Raw genomic sequence first — 16441 nt, forward strand, 5'->3', positions numbered from 1 at the left:
GGCATGACGCGGTAGCAATACATCCCCTGATCTGTTATGAAGGAAGTCTTTGGTATGTCTGATTCATACATTCTGATCTGGTTGTACCCGGAGAAGACGTCCATGAAGCTCAGCAGTTTGTGACCTGCGGTGGCATCTATCAGCTGGTCAATTTTTGGGAGCGGGTAGCTATCCTTGGGACAAGCTTTGTTCAGGTCAGTGAAGTCAACGCAGGTCCTCCACTTCCCATTGGCTTTCTTCACCAGGACCACGTTTGCCAGCCAGTCCGGATATTGGATTTCTCGAATGAAGTCAGCCCTCAAGAGCCTCTCCACTTCTTCCTTGATCGCCTGCCGCCTTTCCAGGGCAAAATGTCTCCTTTTTTTGTTTCACCGGCTTGCAGGTGGGATCGACACCGAGTCTGTGCGTGCTGGCTTCCGGATCTATGCCGGGCATGTCTGTGGGAGCCTATGCGAAGACGTATGCATTGTCTTGAAGAAACTGGGTGAGGTTCTGCCGGGTGCTACTGTCCAGAGAGGAGCCGATTTGGATGACCTTCTCACCATCGTTTTTGAACAGAGGAATGGGGATGAGGTCTTCAGCAGGGCTTCATCTCTTAGATCGAGTAGCTCAATCGGCAACGATTCTGATGCGTTTTTGCCTTTAAGTGCCATGGCATAGCACTCCTTGGACTGTGGTTGATCTCCTCTGACTTCTCCCACACCGTTTGACGTTATAAACTTCATCTTCTGGTGATATGCTTAGGTGACGGCGCCGATGAGGTTCTGGCCGGGTCGTCCCAAGATAGCGTTATAGACCGAAGTGGCCCTCACTACCAGGAAGTTGACCATTGCGAAAGCTTGACAGGGCGGTTCCCCAATGAGAACTGGGAGTTCGATCTGTCCTTCCACTTTAACAATTTCTCCCGAGAAACAGAACAAATCAGAGTTCGCCGGCTTCAAGCGGTCGTCTCCTATCATCATCTGTTTGAATGCATGATAGTAGAGGATGTCGGCCGAACTCCCGTTGTCGACGAGGATTTTCATCAACTCCCAGTTCGCAACTAGCATGGTTATGACAAGGGCGTTGTCATGGGGGAGTATCAAGTTGTCGAGATTCGCATTCGAAAAGGAGATCTCATTCCCTGTATTAACCTTTTTGCTACATGTATGCCCGGCATTGACTCGGTGTGAGTAGGCCTTTCGAGCAGCAGATGATGTACCCCCGGCGGCCGGTCCGCCCATAATAGTGTTGATGACCCCATTAGGCTGGGATTGGCGCATCTCTGGTTGTGAGCTTGATGGTAGAGGAGATTGATTCCGCGCAGGGGGCGGTTGTGACCGTCGAGGGCTCTGGCCCTGAAGGCTCTTCTCCCTGCGCTCTCCCCTGTGGCCATCGTCTTTGACAAATTTTTTCAAGTATCCCCGATTGATCAGCAGCTCGATCTCTTTCTTGAGCTGCCAGCACTCGTTTGTGTCGTACCCGTGGTCCCTGTGGAACCGACAATACTTCGACTTGTCTCTCTTGTTTCCTTTGGTGATCATCCTGGTCGGCCATCTCACAAATTCTTCTCCTTTGATCGCGGCCAGTATGTGTCTTCATGAGGTGTTGAGAGGGGTATAGTTCTCTTCTCTCCTCTGGGGGGGGGACCTTTCTCTTTTTGAGGCCTTATCATCCCTACGCTGCTTGGTAGGGTTCTTTTCTTCAAAGGTCCTCCTCCGGTTTGAATCTAAGGCTGCCAGAGTCTCCTCCACGACTATGTACTCCTCGGCTCCAGCCATTAGATCCGCCAGCGAGTGCAAGTTTTGGCGAGCTACTGATCGGCGGAAGTCATTGAATTTAGTGCCTGCGAGGAGTGCATTCATGGTGGCTGAAAGATCCAAATTTGGCACTTGGAGGGCCTCCATGTTGAAACAGCTGACGAATGTTTTCAGAGGTTCATTATCCTCCTGTCGCAAGGCCATTAGGGATGCTGTTATTTTTCTTGGCCTCCGGCTACTCATGAAATGGCAGACCAGATCGTCCCCAAAGTCCTCAAAGTTGCTGATGGAGTTCGGCTTGATCTTTGAGTACCAGCCCCGGGCCGCACCGGTCAGTGTGGTCGGGAATGCTCTGCAGGGGAACCCATAAGAGGCGCCGTGGAGGAGCATCATAGTCCTGAACGTCACCAGGTGGTCTACAGGGTCGGTGGTTCCGTCATATTGCGGAACGGTCGGCATTTTGAACCCTCTGGGCGCTGGCGCGTTCATAACATTGTCAGTGAACGGCGGTCTGCTTGAGAACATCTTTGCAGCAGGCCGGCCTTGATCCTTTGCCATCTCTTCTATACGGTGGTCTATCTCTTCTATCCTCCGTAGCATTTGATCAGCACTCTGGTCTGCTCGGCCAACTGATCTGTTTCTCTCAACAGAGGGACTCGCTGCGGAGCCGGAGTGACTCTCCGAGCTTTTTCAACGATGTCTGAGCCTCTCTTGTGGTGCACGGTCCTCCTGGGCTCGGTGCCTTTGCGCTGAGCGAGAACGTGACCTGCGACAATAGTGAGGTTCCGTATGGGCATGCCTGGTTTTGGAATGATGAACTCTCCTCGTAGAGTGGTGGGTCCGATCTCTACTAGGATGTGCCGGCTCCCCCCTGTGGGCACTCGACCTTTCTTGTACAGGTTGCGGAGCCTCTGGGGATCCAGGGGAGGCGCTTGGATTAGATTTTGGTATTGACTAACAAGAGTAGTCATCTGTTGAAAGATGGCTTGGACTTGTTCAGGAGTAGGAGCAGGGTTCAGGTGTTCCGAGTGGGCGAGCTCTGTCCCGCTATTGCTGAAGGAGCCACTATCTGTGAGGCCACTCGTTCGCTCCGAGTCCTGCGAGGGGCTTCAGCTCGGGCCGTCCAAGCAGTTGATACCCGGGCACCCCTTCGTCCTGCCATTTTATAAAGGGGATTTGAACAGCTTTTAGTTCAGAGTCCCACGAATGGCGCCAATCTGTTAGGCCTAAAATTGGTAACAGATAAAGCAGTGACGAAAGAGCTGATCTGGCGGGCCAAAGGGGCTGAGCTGAAGGAACTAGACCCTACACAAGAGCGCACGAGGTCAGAAGACCAACCCGGAGTCGTTGCTCCGGATAGGCCCTTCGACACTCAAGTCAGTATGAGTAGAAGTGTAGAGCCTAAACTTTAAAAGTGGTGGTTCAGAAGTTATTACCCCATTCTTTGAGCCTCAGGAGGCCTTTTATAAAGAGAGCCCTGGGGTGGTTGAATTACCTACCCCAGGACAGGTGTCGGCCCATTTGTGGGTTTAGGTTTACCTACTCTTGACAGATTACCAGACTACCCTTGGGCAAGTGCCGAATTCATGGTAGGCCCTTTAAGGGCCACGTGTCGGCAGCTAATTGGTCATTGCTTTTCATACCCCTTCAGGCTTCATGGTTGCAACTATATAAGTACTTTGCCGGGAAATGAGGAAAATTGTCTGTTTCCAAAGTAGAAACATGTATATAGATGAAGAGCAAACAATAGACTTTTGAGGTAGCAAATCTCTACCAAGCAATTAAACCCGAGGAAGGCCAACACAAAAATGTGCACCCAAGAATTAACGATTTTAAAGGATCCACACATCATACATCCCAAATAATTTCTCGTCCACCAACAACCTTTATGAGTTCCTTTTTAAGTGCGTGGCCACATACTTTTAGGTCAATGGTACGGTTAAAGATCAAAGGGTAGAGAGAGTTTTTTGCCTTAGGCTGACCAAACCAAACCCACCTTCTCCTTTCGTCCCTCCATGCATCTCACAGCACTATCTGAACCTTGTCTTTTGCATCCATCTACAAATCACTATTTCTCAACAGGGCTAAATATATCAGACATGGCCGAGGGTACGATGGCGGTTTCTCGTGTAAATGCCGCCGGAGTATGGAACGAAATGGTTGTGTGCTTTGACCCCACAAAGACCACTTCTAACGGAATTTGGCTGAAAGACGACGCTCTGAAATTCTCATTACCCCTCCTAATGGTGCAGATCACATTGGTTTTTATAAGCACAAGGACAGTTCGCTTCCTTCTCAGGCCTCTTAGTCAGCCTACAATTGTATCAGATATATTAGTGAGCTCCATCTCTTCTCCCACTTCTTCCTCCACTTCATATGGGAAATTTATTTGAAACTTAAAAGAGAGTCTAATTAAGGAATAGATTTTGATGATTTTGATGAAGGATAGTATAGTTTATGAAACAACCAATTACTCCAAAAGCTTTATCTTTTAGAGTTGGTGTTATCTAATAATTAACCTTAACTCTCCGCCTCACATGTGGCTCTCTTTCTTTGGGTCGGCCATACACGTGGATTATTAATATTAAGGAGTTGTTGGGTTTTAAACCCAGAACCTCCGTGAGGCAAGTGCTCTGATACCATGTGAAACAACCACTTACTCCAAATGCTTAAGCTTTTAGAGTTGGTGTTATTTGATCATTTATACTTCAACATAGATTACTTTGAATTGGGTGAGCCAAATTTTATTGCAATATAGTTCCGTCATTTAATTACAAGCATAGAAAACAATGAAAGAAAGTTGTTTACATATTATTTTTGTGTTGCTTCATGTTTGTACTATAGGGTGGTATGATCCTCGGCCCCTCAGTTTTGGGTCTCAAGAAGACAGTTTCCAATAGGTTGTTCCCCCCAAGCAGCTACATGTTACTTGATACAGCTGCAATTCTGAGCTCCAGTTTCTTCATGTTCTTAATAGCAGTGAAGATGGACTTAAGCATAATAAGAAAATCAGGCAAAAGAGCATTTGGGATAGCTATTTCTGTCAATATTTTCCCCGCCGTGCTAGCCACTCTCACCAACTTGATCTTGTGGAATTATATCCCCACAGAGCTCAAGAAATCTGCACTATTACCCTCTCTAACTGTCGTGTTATCGATGACCTTCTTCCCCGTTGTCGCTTGCCTCCTGTTCGACCTCAAGATCCTCAGTTCACAGCTCGGCCGTCTTGGCGTAACTGTGGCAATGGTTTGTGACATCTACCATATGGCCTTGTCCGTAATCATCAGCGCCCTAAAGTTTAAACAAGGCTCAACACTAATCACAATTTACAGTGCAGCATCACTTATGAGCTTAATCCTAAGTGTGGTGTTCATCGTCCGCCCAGTATCAGTATGGATTGCCTTGAAGGCCCGAGAACGAAAACATGTGAGGGATATCCACATCCTCCTCATCCTTGTGGGGGTGGTGCTTTCATTGTTCATTTGCGAAGTTATTGGCCAAGAAGCCCACTTTGGGCCATTGCTAATTGGATTGGCTATACCAGATGGACCGCCGCTGGGTGCAGCCATAGTGGAGAGGCTCGATTCGATCATTTCTGGGGTGTTCTTCCCTATCTTCTTTGCCTTCCTTGGCTTGCATACGAATGTCTTTGCCATACAGGATTGGACAATTGTGGGGATTGTAATGTTCATGTTCCTTATAGGTACCATAGCCAAGGTCATTGGGACTTTGCTGCCTTCTCTCTACTGCAAAATACCCATACGTGACGCTAGTGCCCTTGGCTTGATCCTGAGCTCTAAAGGCTTCAATGAACTTCTCATTCTTGAAATTTGGAGGCGAGGTAAGGTATACACTCTATTAGCTCCTCACACTTTTTAAGACTCCATTTTGGGGTTCCATGTGAAAGAAAAGATCCGACATAGGAAAAGTGAATAAATGTGGATGGGTTTACAAGGACTTGGGCACCCTCCCCTTAACAGCTAGCTTTTAAGGGTGAGTTCTGCCTGGGTCCCAACAAGTTCTACTAGGGCTGAACACCTTTTAAGAAGAAAAAAACTGCAAAAGTTATTGCTTATTGTAGGTCCAAAAATATGCATGGATTATTGTATTAATAAAATATGCAATTTCTATCACTAAAAATCATACCGAAGAGCAAAGGAGATAATTGGCCAAAAGGCCCGTGTAGAGCTCCACTAAATACTGTTGGGGGTTCCATGTGAAAGCAAATATCCCACATCGGATGAGTGGAAGGATGCGGATGGGATCATAAGGATTCAGGCCCCCTCCCCTTAACGGCTAGCTTTTGAGGGCGAGTCCTACCCAGGTCCCAACAAGTGGTATCAGAGCCGTGGCATGGTAACCCCTGTGTGCCTCCGGCGACGGAAAATCCCTCGGGGAAGATCTCCGTAACCCCTGTGTAGCCTCGAGGATGGTGAGATCCCTCGGAATGGAGAACCACGTTGCTCCCACGTGAAGGGGGAGATTGTTGGGGGGGCTTCCACGTGAAAGCAAATATCCCACATCGGATGAGTGGAAGGATGTGGATGGGCTTATAAGAATTCGGGCCCCCTCCCCTTAACAGCTAGCTCTTGAGGGCGAGTTCTACGGGGTCCAAACAAATACAAATATGGACACCAAAATAAAATGTTTCTATTCATCAAAATGACTTGCAAGATTTATATTTCTCCTCTGTTCTAATACAACATGTGTTCTCCTTGGCGGAGATAAGAGCGGTCCTCCAAGGAATCAAAATGATCGAGCCTAACATCTTGAATCAGGTTATAGTGGAAGGCGACTCCCTTAATATTATAAGATGGTTGGAGGGTAGTCCCTCTCATCCTTGGAGGTTTGCTCACTGGATCGATGAGATGTTGGATCGAGTGGCCGCTTCCTCCATTGCTTTTAACCATGTAAGAAGATCGGCAAATGTCGAGGCTGTTAGACTGGCCAGAGAAGGTGTCTTTCAGGCGGCGTTGGAAATCTTTCTTGATTCATTTCTTGGTTGTGTTGTACTTGAGCGTCTCGATCGCGGGGCCCCTGGGCTCTGTTCTTTATTAATCTAATTCTTTGCCATTAAAAAAAAAAAAAAAAACTCATGTTCTCCTTGTTTTTTTTTTTTTTTTTGGGTTTTTGAATTGCAAAGAGTTATATTAATAATAAAAGAAAACACGAGGAAGGCCCTGATGGTAAAGATGATCAAAGTAATACAAGGACCAAGGACAAAATCACAAGAAAATTACACCTCAAGGGGAAAGAAATCGAAGACCTCCAAATCGACCTAAAGCAACCTTCCCTCGCTAACCTATTGGCCTCAGAATTTGTAGACCTCCTTATGGGATGATATGAGATAGAGGAACCCACCACCTGGTTGGATATTTCATCAATCCATAGACCAAAATGCCAACGGGGAGATGATCTATCCTCTGACCATTTTATCACTAGTGTTCTTGTTGTTCTACTACTTATATCCTTTTTTTCCTTGTTCCTCTCTCTCTCTCTCTCTCTCTCTCTCTCTCTCTCTCTCTCTCTCTCTCGCTCTCCACACACATAAGCAAAAACTGATACAGAAACAAGTTTTGATTCCATTTTAATACCCATCATTTAATCTTATGCGGAGGTTGTGGTATAATATATGTGCAGGTTGTAGACGAACAAACTTTCACCATCGTGATTTTTGGCATTGTGCTGGTTTCTGGTATCACCGCTCCCCTCATCAAAGCCCTCTACAAACCCTCTATGGGATATCGTTTGTACAAGAGGCGAACAATCCAAAACACCAAGCTCGATTCTCAGTTTCGTTTACTAACATGCGTCTACCACGAATACCATGCCCCCTCTCTCATAACCCTTCTTGAACTCTCTCATCCCACCAAGAAAAACCCCATCTATGTCTATGTTCTCCACCTAATTCAGCTCATTGGCCGCTCGTCCCCATTGCTCATAGCCCACAAAGAATATGAACCCTCTTCTCATTACTCACTCTCTGAACACATTATCAATGCCTTCAAAAGCTTAGAAAATGGCAAAGAAAAGCTTTTATGGGTTCACCCCTTTACCTCGGTGACACCCCACGTTAGCATGCACGATGATATTTGTATGCTTGCTTTCAAAAATAGAGTCTCTCTCATCATTCTCCCCTTCCACAAACAGCAAGAAGTTGATGGCACAATGGGTTCTGCAAATCGAATTATCCAAGTTGTTAACCGTCATGTGCTCGATTTAGCCCCTTGCTCAGTCGGTATTCTGATCGATAGAGGGTTTACAAGCAAAGGCCTAGGCACATATGGGGATTCTGTGTCACATAATATGGCTGTTCTCTTCTTGGGTGGGAGTGATGATAGAGAAGCATTGGCATTTGCCATGACTATGGCCGAGAACCCAAGTGCTAATATCACTTTAGTTCGATTCATGGCCTCAAATGAGGATAAGGAACTTATGAACAGTAGGCAGAAGAGGCTCGACGAGGAGATGGTGAACGAATTTAAGCACAAGATTTCAGTCACTGAGAAAAATGGATACCAAGAGAATGTTGTGGATGATGGGGAAGCTACAATGAATGTTATCCGTTCGATGCGAAATTTTTACGATATTTTTCTAGTAGGGAAGGGGGAATGGAAGGAAAGTACACTCACATCAGGGTTGATGCAATGGAATGAGTGCAAAGAGTTGGGGATAATTGGAGACATTCTAGCATCATCAGATTTTGGGGGAACTGTCTCTGTGTTGGTGGTGCAACGACAGGCTAAGGTGGGGCGCAAGGTAGTTTAATCTGAGTAAAGTTCGTTTTCTTCTTTTATTGTACTTTACCAACTTTACCTCTCTCTCTTTTAGTTATTAGAAAAGACCAATTTAGAGAGTAGATCCAGACAATGGCTATGCAAACTTTGTCAAGGCATAGAATCAAAGCAGATGATTCTTGATGCTTTCCACGTACATTTTCCTTTCTCTCTTTTGTAATAACATTTATGTGAGTACTTGATGTACATTCACCATATAGGAGTGCTTTTTTTTTTTTATTTACTTCTTCAATTTCATCAAATGTTGGCTTGTTGGGACAATGACTAAGTGTATACTGTTCTATTTATTGTGGGGCTATGATGCCCAAACTCTTGGTTTGTGTTTCACACTACCTAGTCAAAAGTGAAAAGATGATTTGCATGTAAATGTGTAATAAACACCCAAGTTCAAAAATACTTTAATATAGAAATAATCTAATGCTTTACCACAACTTACAAGGGGGGCTAAAATCTCAACCAACGCCTTAACAGGCCTACTATGCGCCTCTAATCCTTCCTATCTTTGCTTGAGGACCCTTTCGTCTGGCCGAAGGAAGTATCTTAAAAAATAATGAAGGAAATTTTTCTTTTTCCTTAGAAACACTTCAAGATATAGGGTTTTGGACCATTGACTCCAAAAAAAGATAGGAGGGTCTCTCAACTAGAGTTGCCGGTTGCAGAGGTTTTCCAGAACCCTGCCCTACTCAAGAAACTTTCTAGGGTAGTATAAGATCTGATGTGGGTAATCATTGATCTTAGATCTATGTTCTAGATTGATGAATGAGATTAAGCGTGAAATTACTGAATTTACCTTTGGATCAAAGCGATCAATAAAGGTATAAGGGTAATCAGACTTAGTTTCTTTGTTTTGGAATTGTGCTAATCAGGTCATCGTATCCTAATAAAACATGAATGTTTAGTGTAGCCTTAAGTTTAACTACATCAGGATTAGTAGGTAATTAAATTGTTGGAGTTTTATTATGGTGTTATACTAGCAGTTAGTTTTCCATAAATATGATCAGGTGTTTGTCTCTGCTGGAATTAAAAGTTCTTTCCTATCAGAGATCAGGTCATCCAGAGAGCCAGTCGAAGATCCAGTCCAGATCGATCAATTGCCATAGTCGATCGAGATAAGTTCTCGATCTTTCTTTTGTATTCTAGATTAATACCTGGTTAGATCACTTTAGATTAATTTCAATAGATCTGCGACTTGGTTTGATTGCGTCTATAGTTTAGAATAGGATATAGAGATGAATCCATAAAATATAGACTCAGCCCTCGATCCTGTAAAGAAACTAATCTCATTCCCTTTTTTTTCTCAATGATAGTCACAGCTCACTAGTATTCTTTGGTTCTTCCCTGTCTTCACCAAAAGAAGCCTCACATGAACTTTATTTTTCAACTAATTAAGCAGGAAAAGGGGTGGAAATATCATATCCAATCTCATGTGCACATTCTTTAACATATAATAGCATTATTTGTAAATAATCATTAAATGATTTACTCCCATCGATCAACAAGAAAATCTTTTCAATCCACTTCAAGTTCTGATAAAGAATGCAAAAAAAAAAAAATTAACTTTTTAAAAGGCTTATTAATGAAAGAAAATATAATGTATATGAAATTGTGGTCATAAATTGAAGAAATATAATTGTTCTTAGTTTTTATAGGATTTTTTTTTTTTTTTTTTTTGGTAACGAAGGGTGTCCCCACCCCCTTCGGGGGGGGTAGGACTATTTCCCTACGGATGCGCGCAATCACCCAGAAACCAGGCGCATCGGGTAAGCAAGGGGGGATTCGAACGCTCGTCACTGGGGAGCAAACCCATGACTTTACGCCAAAGAGCCACACCCTTCCGGGTTCTTATGGGGTTTTTTTTTTATGAAGGGGGTAGGTATTTTCACATTTAAAATTAGGCACTTCTACCCAACACCCATGCCATTTTGTCCTACATGAGAAAAAAATAAATTAAAATATACCCAATAAGACAAATGGACAGATCGAGGTGGAATTTCCTAAATTTATGGGTGGCAATACCACCAGCCGCTTTGCTTGAATTTTATATTTCAACAAAATTTTATACCCGTGGTTTCGAGTTTTTAAAAATATGTGCCAGTTAAGCTATCTCTGGCACATAATATTAAATTCCTTCTAAGCCAAAGTCCTTGCTTAAAAAACTGCATTACTTATAATTATTTTTACTCAATAATCCAATGATAGTTTAGAATATTTCAATTTCATTGGAGCCAATAAAACTTGGCCATGTTTGGCAACCACGAATTTTTTTTTTCATGGAATATTAGCTGAACAAGCGGCGAGGGAGGGTTCCTGGTCCATGACCGAGTGAGTTGGGAGTAAGAAAACTCCACTCAAAAACGATTTATTTTTGGGAAATGATATCAGTACGACGATGTTTTAATATTTGCACAAACCCAGCTTGTCTCTTCTTTTTTAATTGGGTCTCGTGAGAGCTTTTTGGGAAATGTAGTGACCTTTTGACAGCTCTTTAAATACAGCAATGTTTTAATATGGTTGTGCTGTTATCATTTCCCTTTATTTTTCATATTTTTTTAGCCACTTCTTACCCTCTCTTCATTCATGTCCCCTATCGAGTGTCTCCTTGTGCCACCTTCTCTACCAACTTCTGAACACTTGATAGCTAATAATTTATGGCCTTAGAATCTCTCTCTCTCTCACACACCCCAACTCTTATGGTGTTGGAAAATGAAAATAGTACACAAAGAAAACATTTCTTTTCTACAACTTGATGTTGTAAAGAAAACGGTTTATTTCATCTTCCTTTTGGACGAATCAACCAAATTTCTGTTTCCATAAAAGATCATCGTAAATTGAAAATTCCATCTCTGCCACTCTTTTCTGAGTAGGAAAGAAAAAAAAAAAAAAAAGGGAAAAAAAATACTACATTTTATCCACAATTTTACTAATCACAATCGATCACCCAGGCATCATTGGCCGGAGAGTCTTAAATTCCGGCACCGGAAACCATCATTAGTCTTCATAGATACTCTCAAGGCGGGGCCGCCAAATGTTGACCCTGCCGATCCGACGATCACGACAAGACGACTTCTTATCCGATAGATGTGAATCTCGACCGTCCGTAACTTGGACGGTCACGATGCTCTTATTGGAAGACTTCTTGTTATGTGTCATTTTCTTCTGTGGGACCGAAGATGCTGGAATTAGGAAATATATGTGGCCTCGTTTGAGGTCGGAGTTGGGTGAGAGTATGAGAATTCGGCCTTGAGAGGAAGGCTTGGTGAGGATGTAATTAGGATTGGCCTCTAACACTTGTCCGGCCGAGATCGGACGTGTTAACTCTTCTACGTGGCCGTTCAAATGGACAATCCGGATCACATCTAGAGCTCCAAAAGGTAGAACACAGGCCAAACAACACCGGAGGCTATTCCCCATCTTCTCCTCCTTGCTCTTTATTTTCTCCCTCTATCTCTTTTGGTAAAGGACACATGATCTAAGTACATGTTTATATAGGAACCTTGTTACTAGAAATTAAATAGATTACTGCATTGTAAAATGACATGAATACCCTTATTTATCTAATGTTGAATGTTGAATGTTGATCCCACTTAAAACCCTCAAGAGTGAAAATTAAGAACTGATGTGTTATTGTGTTTTCATATGATGGCCACGCCTATGCAAGTACTGCAAAAAGATGCATGGGCCTACATTATTGGATAGTCCAAACCGTTCATTTCTCAGGCACAAATTAAATGGATGATCCAAACCCTTTGATTTTTGGAGATTTTCGTTTTTTGGGCTATCTGAGAAGCTCATTGTACACCCAAAAAAAAAAATCAGATGGTTAAGGATCATTCAATGGAGAAGATTTGGGGGGCGGGCATGGCCTATCTACGGCGGGAACCAATAAATGAATGGTTTAGATCATCCAAATTGGTGGCCCCAATGTACATTTGGCTGCAGCAACTTTCATAGGGCCAATGATCCTTGACTTATAGATGGGCCAAAAGACACTGAACGATCGTGACCACCCAATCTTTGGCCAACTAAGGGACACACTTGCACTAACTACACCTTTGCAGGCTGCTGATCGATCAGATTGCTAGGATCATCCGATTGGTGGATTTTGGCATTGCAACAGATGTTTATTATAACGGGCCCATTAGATGGATTGCTGAATAAGATTATTTTAAGTTAATGTAATTTGCTAGTTCATTAAAGCCTCTTTGGAAGTCATCAACTACATCAGTTCTAAAGTATTGTAAGCATTATAAAACTTTGTACATACTACGCAATTAAATTTATGTATAAACTATAAACCATAAACACCACCATCAGAAGGAAAAAGATAATCTCAATCTAATCTATTTACCGAATAAGTCTGCCTACATCAATTTACCACCAAATCAAATCAAATCTAATATCCTAATTTATTTAGTACCCGTTTGGATGCCGAGAATATTTTGATTTGGATTTCTCACATTTGCAGCCCTTTTTGCATTGTAATTTGGATCGGATCAAATTCTTGGATTTCTAATTGAGCAGTTGACAGTGAAAAAAAATCAGATTTCTAAGTTTGTTGTGGAAATAAGAAATTGGAAATCCACAGATGTGGCAGTTTCCTTCACCCTCTTTGCTCCTCAACCTCTCCCCTCCACTAGGAAGTACCCCCTTGCCTATCTATCTCCCTTTGCATGAGCTGCCGGATCTATTCAATTTGTATTCAAAACTCAATTCCAAATCCAAATACAAACTGGGAGGTATCCAAACGGGCCCTTAACTTATTCATCTAACCTACTCCTCCAATCTGCCACCATGATGATCCAACGGTGAGATCTCTATGTGAGGGCCCACATCAACTATAAAATAATAATAGGAAGGTAGCGTTGTAAATATACAAGAAATGGATGACTTATTGGTATATACACAATCCCTTTGGAAGGACTCTGTAGGAAGCTTCGTTGCACTAGGATTTCCGGCACCGACCGTGAATGAGATCAGGCTCTCTAGATTCGACCCGTTTTATGGGCATTTTTTACGAGGATATGCACGAGATAACAACCATTTCTTTAATTTAAACTGGTTTTGTACATCACCAATAATTGGATTTAGAGTCTGTCTTAGGAATAAAGCCAAGGTGTTTGGCCAATAAAAATTAAAAACTTTGATTGAAGTTGAACTACTACGGTAGTCCTTTTTATTTTTATCATTTTGTACTTGCTCTTCTTCCAAGGTTGGTATGTATTTCTTCTATTTTTATTTGTTTTCTTATCAGTTGCATGTGCATGTGGGAATGCCCTTGATCTCCTTAATATTGGATTAGAGTAAAGCCAATATACAACGAATCTTAAGCAATGACTAAGTTAAGAAACAAGTATTAAAGTTTTGATCAGCTTGGATTAGTAAATGAACTCTATGTTAGAAGTGAATAATTGGTTTCCAATTTTTGGTCACTTGAAATTTTTGGCTGAATAAGCAAGAATATATTAGCAGAAGGTAAAAGAAACCAACACAGGAGAGAGCAAAACCAGGGCAGGAACAAAGAGAGCTGATCCTCAGAAAAGAAAAGAATACAAGAAAGCATGAAACCAATGCTAGCTGAATGAACGGATTATGGATGAAAGGGAAGTGTAGAACGTGTAAGATCTTATGTGGGTAATCCATTGATCTAAGATCGAAGGTTTAGACTGAAGGATGAGATTAGGAGTGAAATTATTAGAGTTACCCATTGACTTAAGTGATCAGTAAAAGGTATAAGGGTAATAGTAAAAGGTATAAGGGTAATCAGAACAACTCATCCTTATTAAGACATGAATGATTAGTGTAGTCCAATTCAACACCATCAGGTAGGTTTAGATAATGTAAAGGGCGGCCCAGTGCACGAGGCTCCCGCCATTGCGGGGTCCGGGGAGGGCTAGACGTACGCAGCCTTACCCCTGCTTTGCAGAGAGGCTGTTTCCGTGACTCGAACCCGTGACCATCAGGTAGGTTTAGATAATCTAGTTGGTTAAATAATTAATTATAATGATCCATGATAGGAGTACAATTTAGTGACATATGGAGATGGCATAAGAAGGGGAAAATGGTCTTTAGGTAAAGTGTGAATTTTTATTCACCAAGGGAGAATGGATATATGTGCCAAGATGGGAAAACCTGAGAAGAGAACTCCTCAAGGAGTGCCATGATAGTAGTTGGGCAGGACATCATAGACAACATAGAACCCTAGCCCTACTAAAGACAGCATAATATTGGCTGCGAATGGGGAACGATATAGAAGACTACATGAGGACCTACCATGCAAGCCAGCAAGACAAGATCAAACATAAAGAGACAATGAGGTTTATTTGGAACCCTTTATAATCAAACACAGGCCACAAGCAAGTGCCTCAATGGAATTTATCTCAGCAATGCTGACATGGTAGATAATTTCTTGGATGTAGCCCAATTCTGATATGATCTACAAAGAAACGAGGCAGAAATATTCCCTTTTAGCTGGGAATTAGAAAACAAACCCTCATTCCACACATGATACAGACTGGGTACAAAGGGAAAAGCCCTGCAACTCACTGTTTTACTAAGAATTGATTAGTATAAACCAACATTACAAGAGCGTACTTTCATAAGGCTACCAAGAAGGTGAGGAAGTAGGCAGAAAACAAACGACGACCAATTTGAGTATAAGGAAACAAATCTAATGTTTGTGAAGTTATAACAATGACAAATCAAGGTAGTAAGAAAAGTCTCAAAGGATTTAGATGCAAGTATAAATGTTTCTTCCATAATATATAGAATGTCAGAAAGGTTACAAACTCCAAATACTAATGAAAACATCTGGCCGTCAATTATACTTGCCTAAAACCTTATCACCACAACAAGGAGGACGCGATGAGAGGACTTTCGAAACAAGCATAGACAATTATGATGACATCTTTTTTCGATGCACACACAATACTAGGTTAAATGGAAAGGATTACCAGAAAGTGAAACAAGTTGGGAACGAGTACAAACATTGGCAGATCGAATAGAAATTCTACGATATAATGCTCCAACTTGAAGCTCAGATGCTCTTATTCTTACTGGGAATTCTTTGGAAAGCTCTATATAAACCTAGACATGGAGATAGATGTGAAACTGTACACAAGTGTGTACTCTTGATATTATTTTATAGTATAAAAGAATGGAAAGATTCTAGAGAACCTAGAGCAAAGTATGAAAGATAGTAGAGAACATAGAACATTCATGAATTGCTGGATGAATGCCATGTTGCATGATCATGGCCATTGAAATAATAGTAAGAAACTTATAAATAGGTGAAAACTCTCCAATTGGAGATCATCTCAAAGACGGAAGCCTTGTAATCTTTCCACGAAACAATAGAAGGAATATTCCAATTCATTTTTGTCCTATATTCATTCCTGGGTGCTTCCTTTATGTTAAAAGTCTTTAAGTTTCTTTCTTGCCTTGGGTTAGACTAACTCGTAGTTAACATTTTTGTATTGCAAAGTCACTCAAATGAATGACAGAACTTGAGCACATCTTCCTAGATGGATATTTCAGAGATGTAGCTATGTTTTTAAATTTTAAAGCTTTTATTTGAGTCATTTATATCATGTGAGAAGTCTTAACAGTTCAAATTTTTAGGTGGATTCTTTAACTGTGGAGTTAACTGAGTTTCAAGTTTACATGAGTTTTATTACTAAGATGTAACGAGATAACACTAACATTAACTTGGGTTGAAGATCAAGTAAACCCCAAGTCTCATGAGCACTAACCCACTTAACAGTTCAATAGAAAATTTACAAATTAAAAATAAACCTTGAGATAATATATATACACTAAAAACATGGAATATAATTACAGTACACACTACAAAGTCAAGGAACATTACCCATTTTAAAGCACACCTACCTGATCTTCTACTGTGGTCTG

The 16441-nt window shown here is 41.9% G+C and overlaps 3 protein-coding genes across 3 annotated transcripts; 1 reads left to right on the forward strand and 2 right to left on the reverse strand.

Moving 5' to 3' along the window:
• Positions 1–740: 740 nt before the first annotated feature.
• LOC143847913 (uncharacterized) lies at positions 741–2339 on the reverse strand. Its single transcript, XM_077356698.1, has 3 exons — positions 1630–2339; positions 816–1470; positions 741–764 (listed from the first exon to the last, which is right to left on the reverse strand). Exons 1-3 carry the CDS (start codon positions 2337–2339, stop codon positions 741–743), a joined length of 1389 nt encoding a protein of 462 aa, XP_077212813.1.
• A 1385-nt stretch (positions 2340–3724) lies between these two features.
• Positions 3725–8806, forward strand: LOC143848738 (cation/H(+) antiporter 15-like). Its single transcript, XM_077357759.1, has 3 exons — positions 3725–4075; positions 4584–5585; positions 7380–8806. The coding sequence occupies exons 1-3, from the start codon at positions 3755–3757 to the stop codon at positions 8505–8507; spliced, it is 2451 nt and encodes an 816-aa protein (XP_077213874.1). The 5' UTR covers positions 3725–3754; the 3' UTR covers positions 8508–8806.
• A 2515-nt stretch (positions 8807–11321) lies between these two features.
• LOC143847813 (uncharacterized) lies at positions 11322–11972 on the reverse strand. Its single transcript, XM_077356586.1, has one exon. It carries the CDS (start codon positions 11945–11947, stop codon positions 11525–11527), a length of 423 nt encoding a protein of 140 aa, XP_077212701.1. The 5' UTR covers positions 11948–11972; the 3' UTR covers positions 11322–11524.
• Between the last annotated feature and the right edge of the window lie 4469 nt (positions 11973–16441).

This window comes from Tasmannia lanceolata, unplaced genomic scaffold, assembly GCF_043159265.1.
Source record: "Tasmannia lanceolata isolate RefF3 unplaced genomic scaffold, GAP_Taslan_0.1 ptg000016l, whole genome shotgun sequence".
Lineage (NCBI taxonomy): Eukaryota > Viridiplantae > Streptophyta > Magnoliopsida > Canellales > Winteraceae > Tasmannia > Tasmannia lanceolata.

Bases quoted from the DNA above. Each gene is read 5' to 3' on its own strand.
- LOC143848738 (XM_077357759.1), top strand. From the start codon at position 3,755: ATGCATCTCACAGCACTATCTGAACCTTGTCTTTTGCATCCATCTACA. The intron at 4,076-4,583 runs GTGAGCTCCATC...TTTGTACTATAG, and splicing joins CAATTGTATCAGATATATTA to GGTGGTATGATCCTCGGCCC. The intron at 5,586-7,379 runs GTATACACTCTA...ATATATGTGCAG, and splicing joins AAATTTGGAGGCGAGGTAAG to GTTGTAGACGAACAAACTTT.
- LOC143847913 (XM_077356698.1), bottom strand. From the start codon at position 2,339: ATGCTACGGAGGATAGAAGAGATAGACCACCGTATAGAAGAGATGGCA. The intron at 1,471-1,629 runs GTCCCCCCCCCA...TCGGTTCCACAG, and splicing joins AAGGCCTCAAAAAGAGAAAG to GGACCACGGGTACGACACAA. The intron at 765-815 runs GTAGTGAGGGCC...CGACCCGGCCAG, and splicing joins TCGCAATGGTCAACTTCCTG to AACCTCATCGGCGCCGTCAC.
- LOC143847813 (XM_077356586.1), bottom strand. From the start codon at position 11,947: ATGGGGAATAGCCTCCGGTGTTGTTTGGCCTGTGTTCTACCTTTTGGA.